Source organism: Ixodes scapularis, unplaced genomic scaffold, assembly GCF_016920785.2.
Source record: "Ixodes scapularis isolate PalLabHiFi unplaced genomic scaffold, ASM1692078v2 PGA_scaffold12__126_contigs__length_90152505, whole genome shotgun sequence".
NCBI lineage: Eukaryota > Metazoa > Arthropoda > Arachnida > Ixodida > Ixodidae > Ixodes > Ixodes scapularis.
Genome location: NW_024609838.1, coordinates 22,404,219 through 22,431,817, shown reverse-complemented (window position 1 = coordinate 22,431,817; position 27,599 = coordinate 22,404,219). Strand labels below are relative to the sequence as shown.

The following is a 27,599-nucleotide window of genomic DNA, read 5'->3' as shown; positions in this document are numbered from 1 at the left end:
CGCAGTCTACATTGGCAACAACAGGATCCTCCCTACCCGTGACCGGATCACAGCCGTAACGAAGGCGAGTGCACACGATGCACACACACTGTGTGCGCAGTGTGCGTGTCTTACACGCTGTATAGAACGCGCGCAGCCTACGTCGTCTCTACATAATCTGTGCAGGCTGTTATTGCGTGCTGAAACCCAATTTGAATCAGCTGATGCAAAACTTAGTGTGAAACGCGGGCAGCTGCCAATTATTGGAGCTGTTTAAATCCACTTTAACATATGCGTTCGTGATGAGTGCAGTCAGCCTCCAAGATGACAACATTGTAGTGTAATGGGTAAAGTGCCAACCCGCTTTTTTCAAATGAATTCCTATTGAAGTACGCGGTAATTGTGCCCGATTTTTTATTCTGGTTCTTAAATCTTATCAAATCATGTTTCTAGATGCTGACCATGAAGAAGGTTCTCTTTTTCCCCACTTACGAGATGGAATCCGAGCTTGAACGAATCTACACGACAAAAGTAAGAGATCGCGCACCTTCATACACGCATAAATCATCCAAAAATTATTATTCTTAGAAAACTAAAATACGGACATTTTGAATAAGGTACGCACCTGTACATTCTGTCCTCAATCCACCCGAGGCTGGAGTAAATTAAGAACATTTTAAAGTGAAAGGGAAATTATACGAAAAGAGGATAGCTGAGCCTGAGACCTTCAATTTTCTGTTTCTATTCCCTTCAACTTCAATTTTTTTTGTATTTTTTACTAAACTTTTGGATAGTTTTACGCCTGGATTAACTTTCACCCTCTTTTAACACACCGTAAGAAAAACACACCATAAAAGATGTCCTGTTCCCGTCCTCGTCCTCTCTGTTTTATACTTTCAAGTTTTGTACGTAAGGAAAAACCGATGTTTTTCTGATACCAGAACTTCCGCGATTCAAGATGGCAATACTGTCTCAAACCATCCCATATTCTAATTTATGATTTAATCAAAATTAAAAAGAAGATTATCCGTAAAAATGTAGGTAAATACTTTTTTTATTTCGTCAATTCATCAGAAGTAAACTTTCCGCCCATTCATTTATTTATATTCCTGGGTAAACGATGGAAACCTGTAACTATATCGTGACTGTATCGCTCTGTAACCCATATTGCCGCCTCGCTCGCCGATGCAGCCGACCAGGACGTCGAATGTTCTGGCAACCGCCGTCGACATGGTTCGCTGCGATACAGCCGCCAGATTCAACTACTCAAATTTCCTCGATGGAGACCCCATGTTCCCGTGAGTCGAACCACGACGCAGTTAACGGCGCTGTCGATGTAATTCTTACCGGTAACCAGACGAAAAAAAAAAAAAGAAAGCTTTCATGAACCGGTTTACCATAACAAGCCTAATATAAATAAAGACTGAAAGTGGAGCAGCGCGTCTATATACTCGTTTCCCCCTCAAAAACCGTAGTAAAAAAAAAAAAAAAAAAGTTTTTTTTTTTTGTGGAGCAATATAAAAATTTCCCAATGTAGAGAATTTGGATATGTGTAGTAGGTGTGTTTTAGATTATGTTAACTTATCAAGACGTAAAGGTCTTAAGAACAACGCGATAAAAAAACTTTCTTTTTTCTCTAGGTGAAAACGAGTATAGTACTTTTGAGGAAGGGGGGTAATCATCAGTATCGATGTCCATTAGATCATAAGGAATGATGTATTCAAAGGTATATATTCTACGTTATAAAAAAAATGCCATTGTAATTTTTAAAAAAAAAGAACGAATTAAACGTGGTGGCAATGTATGCCAGTTGATATACTTTAAACACGCTGAAAATCTAACTGTAGTCACGGACAGGACGAGGAGGACAGCTATAGGTCCTTCAGTTGTCCCCTTCTCCAGCTAGAATAGGTGACCGGCGTTTGGCAGCAGCCTCAAAGAACTCTGGGTAATATTCACTTCCGGTTCGTAGCTAGCAGCCGACGCAGCCCCATGACGGCTACGGAAGCGTGTGCGGGTGTTGAAACCCGATCAATCCGGGCCACCTTCCTTTGCTGCTGGGTGACTTACACACTTCTGAACGTCTCAAGTTACTTCTACGGATATGTTAAGTACTAATCGGTACGCAGAAGCATCGAGAACGGCCACGAAAGCGCAGAGCGAGTGCAGCCCGCGGCAAGCTGCACTCGCACCGCGCTTTCCGGATCTTCGCATGAAAACTCAGGTTGGATGTTTTTTTGTTTTTTTTTTTTGAGCCAGCGTTTTTTTTTATTTGGGTTCTGTTTATTTTTTATGGTTACGTTAGATCACATCACCGACTGAAATAGGCGCGAATGTAAGCCGTAAGACACGGCCAGCTGAAATGCCTGGCCAGAGGTCTGGCATACTTTTCTCATTTTGTTAGAACACCTAAGCCTGGGTAAGAAAATCTTCAGGCAATCAAAAGTTTAAGACGGGGAAAGAAGTCGGTCAGACGGCGTTTCAATCTCAGATATTATGTTTTCTCGCGCGACTAAAACGCCACTTCCGTGCGAAAGTTAGTTTCGACGACATCTGACTACGTGACAATCCTTGCTTTTTAGTACTCACGCGTTTTTGGTACTTCAACTAAGTTGTCCCCCGTGAACTACAATAACCCTCCGCCCCCCCCCCCCCCCCCCCCCCCCCCCCGCTTCCCCCTTCCCGCACGTTTTTTTTTTTTTAATGATGTCGAGTAAGAAAGCATACACAAACGAGCACCGATTTTGATATGAGCTACGCAGGGTCGTACTACTGCTTTATTATCCGTCAATATGAAGGTGCTGCCCATTTGCTTTTGTTTCTTTATATTACAAAAAGCTGACCTGTCCTTTTGTTTATTTATATTATAGCAAGCCACCCATCCACGCCGCTTCCCGGGAACAGTCTGCGGCGGCTCATCACAGAGAATGTTAATCCGAGCTGTCGATGTAACGATTAAACGGCCTGGCAATGGCACTGTATGTTGACGAAACGTCGTGCCATGAACTGATTGCCTGCGAGATCGCATCCGGCGTTCTCGCAGATGCCTTGTACGACGAGCAGTGCTCACCCCTTCGTGGAATAATCGAGACGCTTTTGGTGGGTGCCAAAAGACTGTTAGAGATCGTTATTTCCCGCTGGCCCTACCCGAAGAAAGAGAGAACACGTTGTACTGGCCTGTAACAATATTGGCCGCGCATAAACGGTCACCGACGTTTTTCTGTCACAGGTCATCTCGCTCTTTCACTCGCTTAACAGCGACGGCCCATCGTTGCTTCCATGCTTTGTTATACGGGAAGTGGAACATCTTATGCCCTCTATGGCTTGCGTTAGAACAACGTACCGCGGAGCTGTAAGCCATTTTCACCGCGAATACAGCACGGCCACCACGCCTAGAAGGGCTCTTGATGCAGCTGGACGAACCGCGACCGGCAACGGACGAACCGGAAGCGTGAAGTCAGGTGGTGCCTCGCTTCGGGTGACGAAACTTCCGGCTCAAACGCCGGTCACCTATTGCCCGCCTTCGACAATGCTTCGGAATTCAGAGTCTTGTTGTGCTCGAGCGCGCACGCGCGGTCAAAGCACGACGGAAGTTCGGGCATCGGAAAGAGACGCCCGGACGTCCTCATTCTGTCGGTGCCCATAGTGCTCAAATTCAAACTTCGTTTGACACGCCCCTCTAAGGAAGGCGTAGGGATTACCTATACGGGCAAAATGACATCAAATAATACTTGACTGGGTGTGTACGCGAGCTAAGACGAAAGGACCGGATGAAAATTGTTGATATGTTTCGTTGTTGTTGTTTTTGTTGATACAGGGTACCCGATCAAACGCTTCTCACCGAGTGTCGATACATTCATCAGGAGAACCTGCTGTGTGAGTGCTTTGCCCAAAACCCGGCATTCTCTCAGCGCTTAGGCATTTCAAGCCTCGTGTATCGGGATTGTAGTTTGCGGGAACTTATTGTATAAGACTTTTGCACGCAGGAACACATTGATTTCTTTATGCTTTCCTGTAGCTGAATGCAAGCATCCAGTTCTTGCTATACTCTGTTCACCCTTACAGAAAAACTAAAACACTTATCTAAAAACAAAATAGAGGGGAATTTTAGCCTATTTTTAACCTTTGAATTTGAATGGCGCGTTTGTTTTTCCCCGAATATGCAACTAAACGCAAGAAAACGTCTGACCAGTCGTGACGTCATACTAGGACCTCTGGGGCGCCGAGCGCGTGTCGCTCGTGTGGGCAGCGCGTGCAATTGCAAGCTTGTCAAGTATATTTTTTCCGCACTAACACCAGTAGTGACGTCTCTTTCTGACTTATTTTTGAAAATAGCGATAGTGCGGGTGCATAGCTTTGACAGGCGCTGTATTAGCCCCGTGCGCAACCGAAAGCGTCGCTGTGGTCGGCCTTCCACGATTGGCCGAACGCTGACTATGACATAGGAAAGGGGATTTATCATCGACGGAAATAAGAGGAATGAAAGAACTTTAATTTTGACGGTGTTGGCCGTGTTCCTTTAAGAGCTCAATGATTTCAAGCTTCCACCATGCTATTTACAAACACCATCGAACTTGTTATTTGCAAGTTAATGACGTCACAAGGGGGAACCATAGGAGGGCGCCACCAAAACATCTCGCCGCTAATAGATGCGCGACAGCGGAGATTCCGAAAACTCCTAATATGGCGTCACACCCCCGGAGGGAAAGGCTTCGGCTGTACATTGAAAATTAATTTCTGCAGCCTCCGTGCACCCAATTGAAAAATAGTCTCGACATTCGTGATCCTGGAGGCCAAATGAAGACGATTTAAGGGTTTTTCCTCAAACACAGAACCGCTTCAGTTTCTTTTTAATGGGCCTCTGACACGCCAAAAAATTCAAAGTGCCCTCCAGTGCCCTGCGACGTAACAATGTACCGCAAGGTGTCGGGGCGGTCAGAAGGGAGGTTTCGACCTACGCCACTATACTTCGTTTCAGCTTAGGTCCGAGCGCGGCCGATGTTATGAGCCGAAGGGCCAATCAAACCGCGAAAGAGGCACGACGTACCATGGCGTGCTTTCTGCAGTTGATAGAACGAGCCGGTATTCGCCGCTTCTCTGTGCGTGCTCCTCTGCCAGCTAGTTCTGTAAAGCGCAGAGAGCACGCCATGACGCTGCGCTTTTTGCGCTATATGATGGGCCCTTCGGCTCATAACATAGGCCGCGCTTGGACCTAAGCTGAAATGAAGTATAAAAGTGGGTTCGCCGGAAGTCACGTGAGTTTCACTCCTCGTGCTCTCCACAACCGTGCCTAAGACTTTTTTTTTTTTTTTGTCTTCTTCAAGAGCCATCGTAGAAAACGAAGTTTCAGTTCCACTAGCTCTTTATCGCTGCACCTGTGGTTAGTTTCCGTGCTGCAAAAGTTGAGGACGAAGAGTCAGTGGATCGACGTGATGGAGGTCAGTGATGAAAGCGTGGCGAGTACAAGCCGGTGTACGAGTGCATGCCGTCAGTCCGATGGTACAGAACCATACTGGACACAAAACAAGCTATTGAGTTTTGAAAAAAAAAAATATTTTAGAACACTCGCAGAAATTAGGATTGCTCGCATACGACACGCCCGATCGCATTGCCGAAGGTTCAGACACCGAGGCCGTCAAATCATCGGATACTCTCCAGGCTGAAGACGCCTGCCGCCTAGAGAATACGAACTGGTGAGTTTACCAAGTACAAGTAAAAGTCGAGCATTAAGTAGGTGTTTTGTCTAAGACATAGAAGAGAAAAACTTTATTTAATGTAGTAGATTTTGTTTACTAGGTTCACTGACTCCTCTTCTTCTACGTTTACAGCAACATAAGGTGATGAAAAGCAAGTGAAAGAAACCTTGTCTGCTTGGATTGCTCGTGGAGATGCAGAGAATACCAAAAAATATAAAAAAAAAAAAGATATTACACGCGGTCGCGGTAAGCACGAGGAGTGATACAACTCACATGACTTCCGGTGATGCCTCCCTTCTGACCACCCCGACATCTTGCGGTACACTGTTACGTCACAAGGCACTGGTGGGCACTTTGAACCAACGTTATTAGATTAGCTCAGTTACGGGACTGCTCATAGGCGCCGCATACACGAGCAGTACCCCCCCCCCCCCCCCCCCCTCACTCACTCACCACGACTCTCCAAGCGTCGCTCGACGCACCGCCAGACGGCTGCTTTGGTAACTGAATCAGGATACGTACGTTTCAACATTATAGAAACGTAAAAACCGTAAAAACCAACTAAAAAAAAACTCCTTTTGCAGTAACTTTTACTGGAGTTTCGTACAAAAGGGAGGCGCGTGATTTTTTCTAAAATCTTTAGTTTGCAAGGTTGGCAATACAATTAATATTGTTTTCATACAACCATGCCTCATCGGAGATTTCAGGTAGCGTGTCCCGACCTAGGCTCATCTTAACTTCGGGGTCGAATTCGCGACGCGCCCGCTGGGGACACGGGGGTGGCATCCCTCCACTGTATCTGTTTCGGCTCCGAAATGGCCGATTAAAGCCAAAGTAGATTTTACGTGCAGTTCCTTGAGTGACCGCTGCAGGAGAAATGGCGGCGTTGTGATCGCCATTTGGTGCTTCAGTCAGCTGGGCTCTTGGGAAGGCATAGTTATGAAACAAAAATATAGATGGCGCTTCGATCGACGCTTGGCGGATTGGGGCGAGTGAAGGGGGGTACCCCCCTCCGCGGGAGTTCCACAACTGAGGTAATCTAATAACGTTGCTTTGAACTAAGCTTTGTAATTCTATTAAAAAAAAAAAAAAACTGCGCAACTCTAAAGTGAAACTTTTTTTGTGTGTGTGATGTCCTGATACACCATTTTAACGCCTAGCATAAAAAAGAAAAAAACATTTTTTTTGGCATACTGCAGCCAATGTTACAAACAAACGAGCTCTCGATCGAGGTCGCTGCTTTGAGGCGTTCCTCCACAGAACGAGCGCTCGCCCTAGAATGGCATGTCTCAAAGCCAGGAGCGCAGGCTATCTCGCGCTTGTAGATTTGACTGCAGTCTCTGCTTAAAGGTGAACGGAGTATAAGGGGTATTCACTGGGCGTCATATTTGAGGGCGCTGCTTAGAGCGCATGCTCAGAACGAGGTCATATTAATAGGCTGTCAAGACCGGCAATCTTGGTGGTGTGGAATGCACGTTGCAAACTAACTGTGGAAGCTCGCCATCAGCACGCGCTCAGCAGTCGCGCACACAACTATGGTCACCGGTGAAAAAAAAAAAAAAAAAAACCATAGGAGGAGAAGGAGGAAACTTTATTATTCTTCCGGGATCAGGTATTGGGGGTGGTGGAGGCCCAGAGGGCCGCCGCGATCGCCAGGGCCCGGGAGGTGGTCAGGACTTGGGCTGACTCCTCCGGGTCGCGCAACATCTGCTCCCAGAGGTGAGGGGAGGGAAGAGGTTCTGGCGGGGCATTCGCAAAGGGAATGATGTCGAGTGCCCCGCAGGGCAGGACAGGCGGGGGTGGTAAAGAGGTGTGGGTGAGTGTGTATTAGTTGTGTTCGGTGGGGGAAAGTGTGTGTTTGTAAGAGGCGCAGCATGTGTGCTGCCTCTTGGGAGAGGTGGGGGTGCGGAGGTGGGTATTGGCGGCGGAGGAGGCGGTAGTGTAGAGTAATATCCCTGTACTGCAGGAGGGAGGTAGGCTTGCCTGCAGGGGCATCGCGTGTAGGCGCAGTTGAAACGGCGGCTCGGTCGATAAGTTCGCGAGCACGATCGTGCTCCATCTCGTTAGCGCCTGTGTGGGCTGGTGTCCACAGCAGGGTCACGGTGTCGGATGGAGGGTTGTTGGTGAGAACTCGGAAGGCCATGGGGGAGATATTGCCGCGAATAAAATTGTGGATGGCCTGCTGAGAATCACATAGGACGAATTGGGGGGTGGGGCTCTGGGCGAGCGCAAGGGCAATGGCCGCTTCCTCCGCCGTGGTTGTGTTCGTAGTGAGGATGGTGGCAGCCGTGACGTTTGGTGGTGGATGTTGGCCGAGAACAGTTACACAGTGTGCAGGTTTGTGAGGGTAGGGTGTGGCATCAGTATATAGTGTGCATGGTGATGGTGGGTATAATTTGGCGTGGATGTTGGCTCGTGCTAGTCGCCGGGCTTTATGGAAAGTTGGGTGCATGTGGCGAAGGATTGGGTGGACTCGAATGCGGTTACGTATGTGCGGTGGAATGGGGGGTGGGGGGATTGGGATGGTGGGGGGGAGTATGTTTATAGTGTTAAGAATGTAGTGCCCTGTGGGTGAGGATGCGAGGCGGGTGAGTTGGGACATGTGGTGGGCATCTAGGTGTTCGCGTATTGTGTTGTGTGTACCCACAGGCGTACGCTTTTTTGATGCGTGAATTTGAAGGAACACTCTGAACAAAATATTAAAATTTGGGACACTTTTCTTGTGCATTACATACGCAAATTAGTGCGAGGCATAAAATGAATGTTTATTAAAAACAACAGCAAAGCAAAAACTATTGGAACGTTTTAATGTCAGGCAATGTTTTAGCAGCTGTCGATATAAAGAAGCTGAATATCGAACTCCAATGGGAAATTGGGTGGCAAGAAACGACATTTTAGCCGCTTTCATAGACGTTTTTTAACGTTTAAACGCGTAACACAAATTTAATTTTTTTTTTTTTTTAGAAATGATACTTTTGTGATATATAAAAAAAAATTGCCTGATACTTCCGATCGTTTATTCAGTTCACTTCAGGTTGTAAAGCAACCGACGAAATAGGTGCGCCAATTGAAGATTTTAGTTAGATTTTAATTAGAATCGGCTTAAAATTTATCATCTCGGACGCGACTTAAGTAATAGAGAAACAATATTAGTCTGCAAAAAGATAGCAGTTTTTTTGTCTGTTTTTTTTTTTTTTCTCCAAAATATGCCCTAAAAATATTTAGCTTCTCAGAATAAAATAATTCGTTTGTTTGTTTGTTTTGCTGCGAAGCGTTAATGTATTTTAATTGTATTCTGTCTGAACAGACCCTGTAAGCTTATAAAGGAAGGGATAACTATACGTGACGCAGATTAGATTAACATCTCAAAGCTACGAACTTTTCACTTTTGAAGAGTCCGTTCAATCAACTTCCAATCTTCATTCGGGTATCGCCTATCCTGGTACTCAAAGAAACGGTGTTCTGAGACACGTTCGAAGCACGCTAATAATAAACTCGAGCAATGAATTGCAGATATCCCGCACGCCGTGTTCCACGGGGACTACTTCGACGAAGGCGAACGCAAGTGAGAATGAATCCCGATTTGACAAACCTACACATGATTGCGCCTTTTTTCGGACAGTATACCACCTTTGTTCCGGGCGGGTCAAGGGCATGTGGGCGGCATTGAAATTTCCAAGTCGAAATTAACGAAACAAATAATAAGAAACAGTTATTATCGGTGCAAGCCGCAACTCGATTTGAAAGCGATGTATATACGTATACCTTCTTCCGTTCATTATCCAGGAACTGAAATTAAATCCACCAAACTAAACGGGCATGCTGGTTGAAGGACATACCCTGTTTCTGAAGCGAGGTTCGAGGCTATGCTTCAAAAAGTGCAGAAAACAGCAGAGCAACGGCAACAAAACAAAAAAAAAAAAAACTCACAATACTTAAAGGAGCTGTGCAACGATATTCAATTGGAATGTTTTTCTCTCTACACTAGCTTACTGGCACACCTCGGACTCAAGGATACTCACACGCAACACCATTGGCCAAGAAACTCCTTTGTTGTGGTGTAATTTCAAGGACAAAAGCGATCATTTTCATTCAATCTCTCCTTTGCAAAATTTGATGACGTAACTCGGGGATCGCAGTACACCCAAGTGACGATATTTGAACGCGGTTCACAGATTGGACCCGAGCATTGCGTGGGCACTCGACTTTGGCTCGTGACAATTGCTAGCTCGAGAAGCATTCGGGTTGTGACCCGTGTCCAATCGCTGCAACGACGACAACAGCCGAGCCATAACAATGTCTGGAACTCAGCGCGTGTCCTGCGCTTTGCCAACCCCTGCGCGTGGCTATGATCAACACTGGCGGCATATAATCGGCTCCAGATCACGTGGCCGCTTGTTCTGGCTGCGAGTTGAGGGGGTGAACGCCGCTCGTTTTTCTTAAATTTTTTTCTGGGACTTCTATTGCGTGGGGTGAAAAACGAACGCGTGTTTCATAGGTCATTAACGTTAGGGATCCGATTTAAGCGGTATTTGTGCACAGTACAAAAATTGTTGCATCGCTCCTTTAAAAGTTAGAGAAAAAAAAAATCTCACAACACCGCATTGTTTAGGAACAAGTATACGCTTGCCAACAGAAGCAGTGGACACCTCGCAAACGCGGGAATCTGTTGTGTTTTTTTAATTATATATATAAAGTGACTGCGCATGCCTTATTGTGTAAAGCAGGAACACTAGCTGGCGTTTCACACTCCATTTCCTAAAAGTTGGCCTATACTACACATCGTAAATGTCCACAGTGCAGACAAAGGTACAGTCCTCGTCAAACTTATACGGAATACTTGTGGAGTATTGAATGCAGAAAAAAGATAAAATATGAGAGAACTACGCATATTTATGTGAACTGAAGGTATGCTACGGACATAGTGGGACACTAAGAGAAATAGCTTAGGGCTAGCGCCAGCTATGCACGCACACATAGAAAAAAAAAATAAAGTAGAACAAGCTAAGAGTAGGCTTGGCATCTGTTCCAGATAAGTTTGCTGAGCACTACATGCGCGTGGGCCATATCTCAGCAGAAAGCCTTGTTTACACTATCCCAAGTCACGCGCTCGTGCCTTTGTGAGCACTGCCGATGTGTGCAAAATAAAGCATAGAATTTATAAAAAAAAAAAAAAAAATGGGGGCTCCTGGTTGGTTCCATTTCCAGTGTTCGTGCGTATGATTTGCTCGCATTCCGAGTTAATGAACGCGCGCGCGCTGGGCTGACGACTTGTAAATAATGAACTCGCGTGGACCACCTAAATGACCCTAGAGTGCACCATTCCCCAACATAGCCTTGCCCTAGGGAAGCGTGAGTGAGCGAGTGAGAGCATTGCAGAAAGGAAAGCAAAGGAAGTACGCGCTATAGGTGTCTGCCCAGTATTTTCCCACATTTACTGAATACCGTATTTTCTAGTGTACAAGTTGTATAAGTTGAACTCATATATTTGCGCAGTCTGCGAGGCGAAACTGTATTCATAAACTCACATTTGCATTACAATCGTTATATACACGTGAGCGGGAGCCAGTTTCAATATATTCTTGCATACAAATCGAACTAGAAATATAACCTATATAATATAACCCATTCCTTTGTTTATTTCTCAAATAGTGTCCCGAAATTTCCCTATGTGTCCTAAATACCATCCAAGTATTCTTCATGGTTCCCGAAAAAAAAAAATCCTAATATTCCCTAAGCAGCGTCCCCATATTTCAGTCCCGTGTTCCTCGCCAAGATCGGACACGAGATCGGCCGGGCGCTCGTCAAGGTGATCGACCCGAAAGGTGCGTGAGCCGAGTTCCCGGTCCAGGCGCCGACAACAAAAACCATTTGTTTTCTAACGCCCGAGTCCCACCAGAGCAACAAACAGAGACAACCGGCACCGACAAGCCTTGTGCGCGTGCACGCGAAGATAAATTTTGGTGGGCTCGCATTCACTCGTGTTTATACTTCACGAGCATCGGAAGATTGCAAGCCTGCGCGTATATGCTGCACGTGCACGGTGCATCAATGTTTCTCGATGTCGCTTGTTTCTGTTTGTCGCTCCAGTGGGACTCGATGCGTAACAGCCAAGTAACACAAGGCCAACCAAAAAGAGTTTCATTTTCTCTATCGAACCCTTCATTATTTCATAAACCCCTGATGCCTTTGCCAGTTGCTGACGTTCGAACATCAGAAATGTTGCTCACACGCTGTATTTTGGCATGCTCGAGACAAGTCTTTATTGAAGGTTTCTGTGACCAAACTAGGCCATGACGGCCCCTTTCTTCGATGGTTATTTGTGAAACATAACGGCATATGTATATTAAAAAAAAAAAAAAAAAAAAAACTCCCTTACGGCGAATATATCATGGAGGAAGTCTACATCTCCGTTTGTTTTATTTCACTGGGGGTCTAAAAACAAGTCGTTTGCTAGAAAAAGAGCGGCAATGAAGTCCTCACTTCGAAGTCAATCATTCAAAATTTGTAAACTGTAACACCGACACTCTCGCCTACCGGTTGAAGGGGGCCGCCTCAAACTATACTTTTACACAAAGTTATAACACAGCTAGAGAATTAAACATTCAATGAATGGAACTAATTGTATTACTTTTATTAATAAATTTCATTTTTTTTACACGGTGAAATAAAAAAAAAGTTTATGTATGTGCATTTAATGTCCCTTGTTCGTTATTCTATCAACCCGTAAACGGTTTAAACACAAACACACAAAATGAAACGATTATTTTCTCTCTGACTACCGCATCTCCTAAGAATTACTTCCTGCAGTGCGCTACTGTAGTCAAAATTTGCTCTTTTTTTCTATTCTTTTTTTCTTGGGAAGGAGCATAGACGCTTTGCAGCAGCGGTGCATGGGAGACGCCGTAACCGACCTTCAGTTTTTGTTTCCACTTATGCCGTTTACTTCACTTCCTCATTATCATAGCAGGACAGGGTTATTGTCATTTTAGATTCTACCTTGTCCCTAGCGTTGGCCTTCGTGGAGGCTCGCCAACGACCACTTTCAGTGGCGCGATATCCCGGTAAGACAAAAGAAGGTCAGCAATGGCTGCTGTGATCTGGTGCGTAAATAAAACGTCTCCGTCTACCTCTTTTTTTTTTTTTCGTATTGGCCGCCATGTTGAATTTCGACGTAGCTCAGTTCGCAACAAAAAAGCAAATGACTTTATTTGCCGGTTGGAAGGTGCTAGAAGTAAAGGAATTCGTGCCATGACTTGTATTTTTTTTTTCTTCTTGATTATACTTTTTGTAGTTATAAGCTCAAACTATTTGCCTTATTTTTTTTTTTGTCGCACAACTTAGCTACGTTATATTTTAACATGACGGATGTTACACAAAACGGTCCATAAAGTCACCGGCGGCACGCACAACTCGCGGTGTGACGAGTAGCTCCGCAGTAAAAAAAAAAATGGACGCACATTAGTCGACAAGAGCAAGTGTGGACATCGTGACATAAGCCATGTTCTTTAAACTAAAATAAATCTATTGACTTGTATTTCTTTATTTTTCAGGTACGTGCTACAGCCAAGACAGAGAGGAAATCGGCTGGCTATCCGAAACCGGTCGCACCAACTACGACAAAGTCAGGGCCTGCGTTCGGTCACTCTACAACGTCAGCGACCAGGCATTCAAAGTCCATGTGAGCGACTCTGAAACACATCGACGCGCGCTGTTTACAAAAACAAATCTGTGTTGTAGGTCCACTGCGCATGCGCCGGGTCGGCCGACGCACCGGCGAGTGACGTCAGAAGCGCGCGTTGGTCCTAGAGGGAGAATTTACTGGCGGCCATAGCTGGGCGATTTCAGATAAGATTTTAGGCATTTTTTTTTTTTTTAGATTTCAGGCATTGTCTTGTGTCTGGTATAAACAAATCCACACTCAGTTTTGTCCAGAAAAAAAATTTGGGGACAGAAAAAATCGTAAAGCATGAAGAGGTGGGCAGTTGCATTAAGGCGCACTGATGGAGGGGGCACGTTTGAAAGTGAATAACTAAAAGCATAATGTTAGAAGAATTCTAATACTTTTTAAAAACAAACTATGGGTACAGTTTGCTTGTAATATAAAGTAATAATATTTGTGTAAATATGATTTAATTTTCTAAACATTGCCAAACATGCCTGCTCGAACGACAAATGGCAAAATTTGGAGGCCTGTGTCTCATGAAATAATATAATCATTATCATATAATTTGCAGGTAGTATTTTGCTTGTACGTGTCTAGTATTTAAAAAATAAATAAGGTTATTGAGTGATGCGATAGTTGGGATATATTTAGGCAAACATGGAAAAAAATCAAACGACGAAACATTCCGATGCAAATAATAAAAAAAAAAAACACCACCTTCGATTTTTTTTTTAATTTGAGTACCCTGTTATAATCTATTTTGGCATTCATTTCTATTAAAAACATGTTGCATCATTTTACTGAGAAAGAAGACACAGCTCCCTCAAGTAGGGTCCTTTTCCAAAGCCTACTCATAGCAGTGCCCTATACGAGAAGGGACTCTGAGTTCCAGTTTCAAAAAACTAACACACACCTTTCATATATTTTTACTCATATGAGGTCACTGACAACTACAGCAATTGGTCACACACTAAAATTGAGGAGAAGCTACTGTGTACAAAAAGCTCTCATATTACAAACTAGTGATCCGAGAAAAGATCCTGCAGGCCATCGGTCACTGGGAACTTTGTTTACTTTATTCTCCTACAGCACCTATATGCTCCTTTCTCTAATCCTCTATACACGAACTCATCTCTGTTACGTCACGGCGCGGTGGTGGCGCGTCGGTCGCACTTCCGGTCCGGGGCTGTGGGCAGAAGTGCCCATTTGAGACGTGTATTCCTGCGTTGTTTTGAAAGGAACCAGACAAAAATTTGCCTTCTTGTCAAAATGCTGCGACTGGGACTGTACTAAGAGTATCGAGAGAGGTTTGAAGGTCAGTTTTCATGCGCTCGGTTCGTCCGAGAACGCGGATATGTCCAGTGAAAACGGAAAACCAGACGCCGTCGGACCACGATTGCTTGGGCGGGAAGCATTTTGGGTTAAATTCACCGATACTACTGGCCATCAAATTTATTTGTTTTGTTCCAAAATGAACGCCGGAAAACCGTCAAGTTGTACGGACCACCTGGGAACTACGTTCAGTGCGTCTTCAAGTTCAAACGGTCGCCGGATCGTTCGAACTGTCGTCTGCTCTTTCAAACGTTTCTGCTTGTCGTCTGCTCTTTTAGAGGACACCGGCCCGTAGACCAAACGTGGGCCCGGTACTTGTGATAAGAATTAAGTGCAGGCCTCAAAAGACTTAAGTTTGAAGGTTGGTAAGCAGGCTCGGCGTAAACAGTAGATACAAGAAGATGTTGATCCTTGTTACCACTGGCCATCACCGACTTGTTATGCCTGATTCACTTGGTTAGATTCTGCTTGCGATTTTCAGTATCGACGTCGACCATCTCAGCTATGGTTCACGCTAGATTTTGCAGTCCGCTACTGAAAACTGCGAGCGAAATCTCATCTTGTGAATCAGGCTTTAGCGTACGTTCTGCGGCGTCCACGCGGAATGAATCGCCGCATATCAGATTATTCACGCGAAGTTTTGCGGTGTAACGAGCCTCGTTAATTTCGCTGACGCTGCTCAAGTAGTCAGACATCGTTAGGAGGACGTAGAATCAACAATTCCAACGCGAAAAAGAGCGCGGGGACTCAGACCGGCGCCGACAACATCGCATTTCAATGGTTTGTTTATGGGCGACGGCGAGCTTTCTGCCCACACCCCCATCGCGCATGCGCGGCGCCGGTGGCGTCCGCTAGGGGCGCTCCGGGCGCTCCGGTTTGTTTGTAAACATGAGTTGGTGTATATCCATCTCTCTCTTTCTTACATATATCCCTGACGTATATCTAGAATAAAAACATATTCAAGCACTCCCTTTCTGCGTGATAGTGTTCTGTGGCTAGCAGAAAATATTTCCTTGCGAAGGTCACAATTATGGCGCAATAGTTGACGGAAGTAGCAGTTTTCTTAGCAGCCGTCCGGCGCGTCAAACGACGGGAGGCGAGTCATGGTGAGTGAAGGGGGATTACTGCTCGTGCAAGCAGCGTCTACGAGCAGTTCCGTAACTGAGCTAAGCTAATAGCGTTGCCTAGGCCTAACTTATCTGACATCACGCCTGAGGTGGTTGGCGCTGACTGTCGAACGACGCACGCGGAAATATTACACATTCACCGTCACATTTAACCGGAGCAAATTCAAGGCCTAAGCTTGGTGCCTTTTGGTCGTTTTCTCTGTGTTTGCGCGTGCTTGAACGTTTGGTTGCGCAACGTCACGTCGATGCTGTATCTTCAGTTTGCATGAATATGCCCAAGTGCTGTTGCGTTTCAGTCGCATTTTACGTTAAAATTCACTTTTGTGCTCTAGTTAAGCGTGACTGTGACTTTACATTAATATTCGTTCTCACAACGTATTGCTTGCAGCTCGTAAACGTGCGCGAACGCACTTGTTTACAGCAAGGAGAGCGTGCGACGGTTTTGGTGTAGCCATTTTCGAATCGTTATTGCTTGTCTGTATATTTTTTTTTAATTTAATTTTGGCTATTTAAAAAAAAGGAAACTCCCAAACAATTAATTTTTTTTTTTTTTTTTTTGAATGCCAGGAGAGGACAGGCACGTCATAAAACGAATATTCTACGAAGATAATTAACTGTAATGTAATTACGTCGTAACACACATTTCAAGTTGGGAGCGATTACAAAACATATTTTATTTCGAGATGTTGGCCCCGATACAGAAACATGTTTCGGAATCGCTCCGCTGCATGAACTCCCAAAAATATGTCACAAAAGAAACTTATATGACATACGTCTGAATTACTTTGTCCGAATTTCTACGGTCAAGACTGTAGTTTACTCGGGGATAACTTTCTGTGCCATTTCACAAGTAGTAAAGAGTGTCCACGCAGCAGAACCTAAAATGTAAATTTTACTTTACGTTTTTTTTTTCTTTTTCTTTTCTTTTTGATTTCAGATTAATACTACCCGCACGCTCCCCAACAACATGGCAGATCTTCTCGCCCTGATGCCGGCCTTCAGGGTAAAACGAGCAAAGCAATAAGCGACGCGTTCCCACAGGCCGCAGGCGGTGTGCGTGTTCCCTGCCGCCACCCGTTTCGGGATAAAGCGCCGCTTTCTCGCGATATATTGTTTTCGATGCAACTCTCCAACACAACACTCACGTAGTATCGCTTGACGTTACTATCTGTGGTCAAATTTAGTCAAAACCGTACCGCAATTGCGACTGCACACACACACACACACATACGCGCGCGCGCGCACACACACACACACACACACACACACACACACTGTGTTGAAAGGCTATACCAAAACTCGGTGTTTCGCTCCGAAACAATACTAGACAGAGCAATTCCGTGCGAGCTACGCTAAATGCCCCAGTGTCGTGCTTTTAAGTTCGTAACGGAACGAACAAATTGTCACAAGTGAAGTTATTTCGATTATCTTGAGACGAAGAACGCCACCGTCGCCGCCGAGCCTGGGTGATCGCAGGACAACGGCATTGGCAGACGGTGCTATACTCCGTTCCACTTCACGTCCGGGCTCAGAGGATGCTACGAGCCATCGGAGCCAATCCAAGGCCATGTGAGTGTCACGTGACCTTGAAGAGGTGACACAGCGACGCGCGGAAAGCCTACCTCCACAGGCCGGGATCGGCTGGGATGGCTCGTAGCGTCTGCTGTGTCAAGACATAAGGTGAAACGGAATATAGCCTACTTCGGTGTACTGCCGGCAGATGGCGCAAGGAGACAAACGCGAGAATGCGGCGCCGGCGCCGCGGCGACTCGACCGACCACCTCCGTAAAACGATAGGCCATTACGGCATGTACAAATGCAATGAGCACTGTGCTCCGGGAAATAAACTTTGAATACCAAAGCAAGCAGGTCAAAAACACTAGAGTTCAATGACCTACGCCACGAACAGTCTCTCTTCATAGGCAGGAACTGGAAATATTAGTGGCGGCGCTGGAAAACGGTCGGAAGCGGCCGGCGCAACGCCGGCCGTCAAGCCCTTGGCAGAATCAAAACTTGGCGGTTGTATACACCAACTCATGTTTACAAACAAACCGCAGCGCCCCTAGCGGACACCACCGGCGCCGCGCATGCGCGGTGGATAGTGGGCAAGAAGCCCGCCGTCGCCCATAAACAAACCATTGAATTGCGTTGTTGTCGGCGTCGGTGGGAGTCTCCGTGCTCTTTTTTGCGCTGGAATTGTTGATTCTACGTCCTGCTAACAATGTCTGACTACTTGAGCGGCTTCAGCAAAACTAACGAGGCAAAACTTCGCGTGAATAATGTGACGTGCGGCGATTCATTTCACGCGGACGCCGCAGAATGGGCGCTAAAGCCTGACTCCCACGATGAGATTCTGCTCGCTATTTTCAGTCGCGACGTTGCTCGGACTGCAAAAGCGTGGACCGTAGCTGAGATGGTGGACATCGGTACTGAAAACCGCAAGTAGAATCGGGCATTACAAGTCGGTGATGGCCACTGGTAACAATGATCAACAACTTCTTGTATCTGTTTACACTTAGCCGACTTACCCCAACTAACCTTCAAAAGTGTTTTGAGGCCTGCACTTAGTTCTTATCGCAATTACCGGGTCAATGGTCAACGTTTGGTTTACGGGCCGTTGTCGTTTGAACGAGCTGACGACAAAAAGCAGCCAAGTTTGGAAGAGCAGACGACAGTTCGAACGCACGCGCAATGGAGTGCGGGCAAGAAGCACCGCGTCCCGCGTCAACAAACCATTCAAATGCCACGTTGTCGGCGTCTGTGTGAGTCTGCATACTCTTTTTCGCGTTGGAGTTGTCGATTCTACGTCCTCATCGCAGTGTCTTACCACTTGAATCGCCTGAGCGAAATTATCAAGGCTCGTTACGCCGCTAAACTTTCCGTAAATAATTTGACGTGCGGCGATTCATTCGCATGAACGCTGCAGAATGGACGCCAAAACCATGATGAGATTCTTGTAGCTATTTTCGGTCGCGACGTCGCTCGTGCTGCAAAAGTGTAAAAGGTAGCGGCGATGATCGACGTCGATACTGAAAATCGGAAGCGGGAACAGACCAAGCGTAACAAGTAGGTGATGGCCACCGGTACCAATAATTAACATCTTGTATCTACTGTTTACACCGAGCCTACTTAAGCCTTTTGAGGCCTGCAATTACTTCTTATTGCAATCACCGGGTCAAAGTTTGGTCAACGGGCCGCTTTTGTTTGAACGAGCAGACGACAAAAAGCAGACAACTTTGAAAGAGCAGACGAAAGTTCGAACGATCAGGTGGCCATGTGAATTTGAAGACGCACTGAACCCGTGGGTGGTCCGGACGACTTGGGGGTTTTCTCTCGTTCATGTTGGAACAAAGCAAATACAACTGGCGACCACAAATTGTGGCCCGCACACGCAATCGTAGTTCGACAGCGTCTGGTTTGGCCTTTTCACGGCTACTATCCACGTTCTCGGACGAACGGAGGGTGCAAAACGACATGAAAACTGATGTTCAAACCTTTCCAGACTCTCTTGGTAAAGCCCCCATCGCAGCATTTTGACGAGAAGGCAGGTTTTTTGTCTCGTTTCTTCCAAAGGAACACAGGAATGCATGTCTGGCACGGCGACTTCTGCCCACCGCCCCAGACCGGAAGTGCGTCCGGCGCGCCACCACCGCGGCGTGACGTAGGAGAGTTGAGTTGGTGTATATGCGGAGAGAAACAAAGGGAGAGGAGGAAGTGAGAGCGCGCGGTGACGTCAGGGCGCCGAGCTCTGATTGGACGGATTAGTGGGTCGACGCAAAGGCTGGCTGCCTTCGTCTCTACCTACAGCCTCCCTCCAATCAGAACGAGCAAGAGCGTCATCTGCTCCTCGCGCAGTGTCCCTACCATCCGAACGCCGGACGCCGACGTTCGGCGTTTGAATGCGTTCGAGCAGTGAGTAACGACAAAGTCAGCTAGCCTTTGCGTCTACCCAGTAAGGCGTCCAATCAAAGCTCGTCACTCTGAGGTCCCCGCAAGATCTAATCTCCTCTTCTCCTTCAGTTTCTCTCTGTATACGCACTGGAGCCTGTGGCGAGGGTCTGATTCATGAAATTCTACTGCTAAGACATTTGTACCTTATGCACATCGTAAGCTCTGCAAAACTACTCACCTTTCGTTTCGTAAATAGTTTTTTTTTTTTTTTTAATTTTTATGTTGTTTTCTTTTTTTGTTAGAGGGAGCGGTTCTTAGGGTTTTCGCAAGATCGCTTTTTGAATCTGGCCTCCGTTCCTTTGTCCTCCTCCTCAAACCACCGTGCAGTTCTTTCGCCTCAAAGCTGCCGAGGATGCCCACCCGAAGCCCAGGTTCAAGCTTCCTTCTTTTCCGGAACTCAGCCAGGACAGGATATTCTTCTATTCCTTCGGAGAGGCGAGTCAACCATTCCACTCGTATTTCAAACAAACCTTGCAGCAGCACCGTAAGACGGCAAAAGCTCGGCTAACAGGTCACACTCCCTACAGCGCAATCCAAACCAACGCGTTTTTGTGCGCGCGTATAGCCCTGCGGCTCCCGGAAATTGCGCACTTCGTGAAGTCGCGCTGATTTCGTGCGCCTTCCGGGCGCGCTTAAGAAAGTTGGCTGATTTTAACTTTTACCGAACGCGCACGAAAACGCGCTGTGACGTAGTAGGGCGGTCCTCTCCCCGCCAATCGGTAGAAGGCACTGGTTCCGGCTCCGCGTTTCTTCGCCGCCTGGCACAGATGCTGTTCGCTCGCCCGAAGCCGCACCGTCCTAAACCAACGCGCACGCTTGTGACTCAGAAAGCGCCCCGGAAACAGCAAAAACGTCACGAAATACGCGATTTCCGGGAAGCGCACGGCCTATGCGCGCACAAAAACGCGTTGGTTTGGATCGCGCTTACAGGAGTCAGCGTTGCGCGTTGATCCCCTTGGCGCCGGCTTCCCTGCACGGCATTCGGAGTCTGCTCCTCACGTGACTGAATTCGGCGAATAGCGGCGCCGCGCGTTCGAGGCACGCGGCACACTCAAAAGCAGAGGAACGTACGCCGAGGCGCGCGCAACGTCTACTTTCCTGCACAGCATTTGAGTCAGCTCCTCACGTGATCGGATCTCGGTGAATAGCGGCGCGGCGGCACGTGGAAAACAGACGCGCAACCCTGGCTCCCGTAACTTTAGGTCACACCAGTATGGTGGTAACACCAGTGGCTGGTTCGCACATCCCCGTCTTATCGTCACAACGTGAGTGCGGCCATTGGACGGCCATCTTGCATGTCGAAAAATCGCGTTTTTGGAGCGTTGCGGAGACTGGCGGCAGCGCGCTGAAGACACGTTTTCTACTCGTTCGTCGTTATTCACCTTTCCTCGAAGTGGCGGAACGCGATGATACTCTTATCATTCGCATTCCGCCATTCTAGCTTTGCGCCTGCCTCAAGCGTGGTAACTTTGGCGCGCCCCCGAGTTTCCCACGAGCTTCAGGTCGTTCTAGAAAGAGTTGACTTAGTGGTTTTTGATAACGCTCAGCAAGTTTATAATTGGAACCATATGTCCCTTTTTACTAATTAAAAAGTTAATTACCGAATTTTAATTAATTAGCCGACTTATCGCAAAGATTAACCACCTAGATAATGTCCCCGGCCCCTGGTCGTAAAATTGACCTGTACACACAGCATAGCTGTAACATTCACGGCGTTTTGAAACAAATCTGTAAAGCTTCAAAAAGAAAAAGAACACTATATATATTTTTAAATATATATATATATATATATATATATATATATATATTATATATATATATTACGTTTCTGCAGTCGTTCTGCGAAATCTTGCCGGCGGATGCCCTTCGGAGAACGGCATACTTCTCCTCGGTGCCCCCCAACAAAATCAGGTGAGCATCCAAACCTGTCTGCACGGAGAGCAGAACGGGCGCTTGTCATATTCGAGTTCACCGGCATACAACATTCAGAAAAAAAAAAAAAAAATCAAATATATGATTTTTAATTTAGGCACTTTTGTAAAAAAAAAAAAATAATAATAAGTAGGGTTTTGGTTAAAACTAATGGATAACGTACTAGACTGTTTTAAAAGAGCGGTCTCCCTTTTGTCACGCGTGCTAAGTGTGAACTCACGGTCTGTCTTTTGAGTGCACGTGACGTCGGCAGTGCGCGTGTTTTCGCACGCGCAGGTTGAACACGATGCTTCGCAACGAGGACCTCTTCGGCAAAGTGTTCGACTGCAAGCCCGGAAGTCCGATGCGTCCGACGAAAAAGCAGCGCTGCAAGATCTGGCCACTGTGGACCGGAGAGTTGATCGAGCCCGTCGACGTTTATTCGGCCAAAGCCAGGGAATACTAAGCATGCGACTCGGTATAGGGGGCGCACCATACAAACAGTATTATGCGGAGTTTCATTTTAATAACAAATACGGAATGTTTCGGGATATGGCCAAGATACAGTGCTTATATGGCGCGGTTGCTCAGGGTCAGCATTAAGGTCATGGTGACATAACTAAAAATAAGAGTACTATGGAACGATATACCGTAATGAGGGTCAAGTTTGGTAATGATAAAGTTAGCAAATAACAAGGGGCAACGTTATTGTATGACAATGTTACTAAATGAACAATACTACTGACGGGAGTATTAACAAGGGGTGTGGTTACTAACTAACAATAATAATAAAGGATTCGGTTACTAAAGCCTCGAGAAGAGCTTGTGTGAGCAAGCTCGAAGAACCTCTAGCTTTGAATAAGTCGAACGATCAATAAATAACTTGAGTTCATGTTGATCCCTTGCCACTGCAACATTATGTTTTTTTTTACATAAAGAATAAAGGATTGTGCTGTCCGACAACTGGCTTTTTTTTTTTGGACTTATTTTATGAGAGTATGAAATAGGATTATCAATTTTAGCAGTTCCGATAAAGTAATACTACCTAAGAACTTCCTCTATTTTCAAGAATAACTGCTTACCCAAGTCTAACTTTCTACGGAATACGGACGTTAAAATACGGCTATAAACTACCCCTCCGCGCGACATAACGTCCGAAGTAGTCAGAGGCAGTGGCGTCACTAGGGCCAGCGGCACCCAATACGGTGGCACGCCGCGACCCCCCCCCCCCCACACACACCCTTTGTGATGCCCCTGGTCGAAGGTGACCAGTTAAAAATCCAGAAAAAGCTCCACCGTTCCATCCTTTAGCTATAGTCTGAAAAATCCACGTAAAATTTTATTACCTGGGGGTTGCTATCAAAGTCGCGATTATTGACAATCAACAAAACTTCAAGATTCGCCGCCGATCCTTCCGAACCAAACGCCCCAAAATACAAAAAAAAAAAAAAAAAAAAAAAAAAAAAAAGCTTTTTTTAACTTTTATTTACAAGTTTACTTTTATTATCTATTTTCTTTAATTTTACGCGACGCCGTTTTGTCAATCCAGATCGGAGGAGCTCTACAGCCAAGGCCATGGGCGCGCAGGCGCACTGGCGGTTTCTTCGTAGCGGAGGGGGAAACACGGTCTACTAAAACTCCCTATTGCAGTTTTGGATTGGCACATGGCAACGATGCATGCACACGTGCAACGTGGAACACGCAACTCTAACACAAACGAACAGCACTTGCGTTTGTTTCGATACGCAATACTGAAAGTCTCTAGTAAGGAACAATCCCATACCGCCTCCAGCACTAAATTGGGACAGTGAAAACTGTTGTTTGCATTCAGCAGTGACTGATGATGAGCCATGATCGCGAGCAGTTCTGCCGTGCCCGCTGAGCCGGAGAACCCTCACCATGGCCTCCGAGATCACGATCTCGGAAGCCATGCCCTCACTAGAGCGCTTCCCGTTTCCGCCGCGAGAGGGCGAGCAACGGGCTGGAGACGCGAAAGCATCTTCAGCAGGGCTCAGAATCTTCCCCTTTCCCTTTTGTCGGTCGTCTGCGAAAGGGGAAAAGGATCCACACCTCCTGAAGGCAGGGTTACCGAGTGGTAGGTTTGGCGTCGAAATTTGGCGGTTGGCTATGTGGCTACGTGCGGCTATTTTTAGGCTATGTCCAATTTTTGCTCGATATCCGCGAAATTGTCCCCTTTCCCTGTCTATACTGTAGGACGTCTCACTGAAACCCTGGAGAGCATCCTTCATTTAAAGTTTTTTTTGTTTTTTGTTTTTTGTTTTCGTTGGGGGGAAAAGTATTGCAAAGATTTTAAGCCTTCCGACGAATGTTTCGCTCGGTTCAACTCTAAGGTACTGTACGGAGCTAGCACGAGTGGGACAAATGCTTCCTAATAATATTGTTCACAGCATGACATGAGCTTTTTGTTTTATTATTTGAAATAAAACTGTTTTGTGGATATTGCAATACTTTGATTTTGCATACTATCTCTAACCTGAACGTATACAGAAGCAGAGCTTTCGCCTCCAGCTTGTAAACGCAATATCGAAATTTTGGCTACTTTTGGGCTATGCAAATATTTGGCTTTTGGCTACTTTTGGGCTGCACTGACTAGCCATTTGGCTCTATCAGCTAGCAGCTATCTGGCAACCCTGCGGCGCCGCTCGCAGTGGCGCGTTCTCAGCTCGTGCTGGGATCGCTGTGAGACAGTTGACCTTGAGGTTTTGATTAAATCAGTCGAAAGTCACCGGTCACCTTCCTTGCCCTCGGCAGGGATCCGCGAGGACGCGGGCTCCGCTGTTACCGGTCTCCCTCCTGAGTGCGCCTCAACCCCGGCCATGACCACGACTGCAGCAGCAGTTGTAGCGTTGGTAGCGTTCGAGGACCGCCATCTTGGCTTCCACCGTTACCCACCTCGCTTACACCGTCCACCTCGAAAATACCACAATGATGAACTTACGACGTCCGTAGCCAATATATCTTGCGGGCAGTGGCGTAGCCAGGATTTTATTTCGGGAGGGGTTCAACGGCATCCCCCCCCCCCCCCCCCCCGTCCCCCTTCAATGACGGAGGGTGAGCTCGCCGACACGGACGCTCAGGCAAAGATTGGGGAGGCGCTGTTAAAGGGGCACTGACACCCCAAAGGTCGTATTTATTTTTATTGTCTAAAACGATGCAAGTTGCAGTCATAGACACGCAAAAAAAAAACGCATCGCGAAAAAAAGTTTTCCCGCGCGCGCGCGCGCCTTTTTATTTTTGGCGTTTGATTTTCCCGCCTCTCGCCTCCTCGCTTCTTTTGATCGGTGACGTCAAAAATCAGGAAATTTAGAAGCTTTGAAAGCGACATCTCTATAACATTTAATTACGGCAATCCTAAAACATGTTTTTTAACGCAATTGCGAACGCACTACGGCCCTTCTTTTTGAAATACCAAAAATCGGGAGTTCGTTGTGGTGCCGTCTCCTGGATTTGTATCCTCCAACGGAAAACAGGCGACACCGCTCAAAACCGGTCCGCCGAAACGCCGCCGCTCGCTCATTTCCTCCTCGCTTTGGGTCGCCATGGCAACAGCAGGGAGTGGTGAAAGAAAGTCGACTCTCAGGTCTCCGCAATTTTTGACGTCAAGGCACCGGCGCCGATCGCGCGGGAACTTCGAATTCGGCATTTGGAAATTGTTTTTTTACTTCACAAATACTGAATTCCCAAATTTCAATTTTTGAGGGTAATGTCCCGGCATCGTTTTCAATCGTTTCGGATAATAAAAAAAAATATGATTTTGATGTGTCAGTGCCCCTTTAAGATAAAACGGGTAACGCTGCATTGTCATTTTTCAAAACGGAGCAGGCTTCATTTACAGGAATACGGGCTGAGTGGCTCACTGTTCTACTGTCGTCGTAGTTGCGGCCCACCAACTTTAAAAGCTTCCTCACAACACACAACTCCCTCCGCTTTTCGAAGTAGCACTGCAATACCAACGCGTGAAGGCCAGACAAAACACAAGAATAGCTATACTTTCACTAAAAAAAAATTAACCAGGAAAAATATATTTTTTTTTTTTCGATACGGAAAAATTGGAGCAACCGAACACGCACAAACACCACGCGGGCCCATATTTAGGGCGAAGGTAATTCTGAATAATCACAAAACCAAAATCTATTGTCTATTAAAGTTTTAACAAATTCGTGCTACAGAACCAGATGCCGAAGGAAAGAGAGTGTTATCTTTGCTAGGCCGTTTTATCTTGCAGCGTGGTCCAAAGGCAGCAGCAGCATATCCTCGGGGTAAGAAGTTATCAGTCCGAACTCGTCGTTCCGTCACTCGGAGAAATGACATGACACACCATAAAGAAACTACACGCCGAACGTGGAAAGGAACTTGACTACCCTTGCGCCTATGCGCAGTGAGAATATGAAGGCTTGTCTCTTCAAGTTTATGATGTTCCGTGCAACGAAGAGATTAAGCTAATAGTAATAAGGAATTGCATTGGATGCCACTTTGACATACAAAGCAGAAAGCAAGACGGACGTTATCGCATCTGTGAGCGACGATTTTTGCAAAGTCAGGGAAACTTTGCCAAAAATAGGGAAATTTTAGGCGTCCAATGGAAGAGGGAGAAACGTGTTAGCGCCCGTCACGTCCGTCGTCTCCTCAAGATCCTAGTGGCTCTGCCCTTAAAGGGATACTGAACCAAGGAATTTAGTGTCCATAATAAGTGGCGCACGTTCTTTCCACGAGCCAGCGACCGCCGGTGTGCGCGAGCACACGCAACAAAAATGACGTCACAGACCTCCATTCGCGGTTGAGATGAAAGTGAAATGTATGGGCTTCGGACCGAAGGAGAATAAAGGCAAGTTTTTCATCTACACAGTGGTGTCTGGTGTAAAAGGTAAGCGATGAATTGGTCTAACAAGCACGTAGCTTTCACTTGTAAAGATGAAAAGCCTGTCGTTATTCTCTTTTAGTCCGAAGCCCATGCATTTCACTGTCATCTCCACCGCGAATGGAGGTCTGTGACGTAATTTTTGTTGCGTGTGCTCGCGCACACCGGCGGCTGCTGGCTCGTGGAAAGAACGTGCGCCACTTATTATGGGCACTGAATTCTTTGGTTCAGTATCCTTAACAACGGCGGAAGCTGAGCGCTCGTTCTCTTCACTACGACGGTTGAAAACATACAGGGTGTCACAAAAGAAAATTTACACGTTCTTTTTTACCGCAAAAATAAACTAGGCCGAACGCTCATTCTCCGCCCAAAGGTAGCGCTAGAGGTCACAACCAACCTCGTCCTGTCTGCATCTCTCCTTGTGTCCCCGTTGTTTTGGCGCCTCACTTCAAGCATGTACAACCAACTAGCCCAACTCACAGTTCTAACAAAGTTTCAGCCCGATCCGATAACTTAATCAAAAGTTATAAGCGATGTTCTGAAAATTTCAGTGGGAAAATGGCGGCCGAAGGAGTTTTCGAACACATGGCGCTGTATGGCACCAGAAACCGAAAACGGGCAAAAATTGGCTCCATTTTCCCATTGAAATTTTTAGAAAATCACTTATAACTTTTGATTAAGTTATCGGATCGGGATGAAACTTTGGCATCTGGTTGTGACCTCTAGCTCTACCTTTGGGCGGAGAATGAGCGTTCGGCAATGGCTAGTGTATTTTTGCGGTGAAAAATACCCTGTAAATGTTCTTTTGTGACACCCTGTATACCTGAGAGCGTCCACTTCGAGTGAGCGACTGCTCGGGCTGTCCTTCGTTTCAGCTTAATTCCAGACGCAGCCGATGCTACAGGCGTGAACATGTGGCCCTGAACAGTGCTTGCGCTGCACGAGTGCGCGTGCTTGGCAGGGACGCTGAAAGCCCGGAGCTCGCGCTCGTATAGCATCGGCTACGTCTGGACCTAAGCTGAAACGAAGTATAGCGTTTTTAAATGTTCAAGCGGAGG

General features: G+C 46.4%; 1 protein-coding gene across 1 annotated transcript; it reads left to right on the top strand.

Annotated features, from left to right (window-relative positions):
• Window positions 1–450: 450 nt before the first annotated feature.
• On the top strand, window positions 451–22,609 carry LOC8051091 (neprilysin-1). The gene is made up of 8 exons (XM_029992049.2): window positions 451–510; window positions 1,171–1,277; window positions 3,797–3,855; window positions 13,229–13,356; window positions 16,738–16,803; window positions 20,079–20,186; window positions 21,586–21,662; window positions 21,960–22,609. The coding sequence occupies exons 1-8, from the start codon at window positions 475–477 to the stop codon at window positions 22,126–22,128; spliced, it is 750 nt and encodes a 249-aa protein (XP_029847909.2). The 5' UTR covers window positions 451–474; the 3' UTR covers window positions 22,129–22,609.
• The last annotated feature ends 4,990 nt before the right edge of the window (window positions 22,610–27,599 follow it).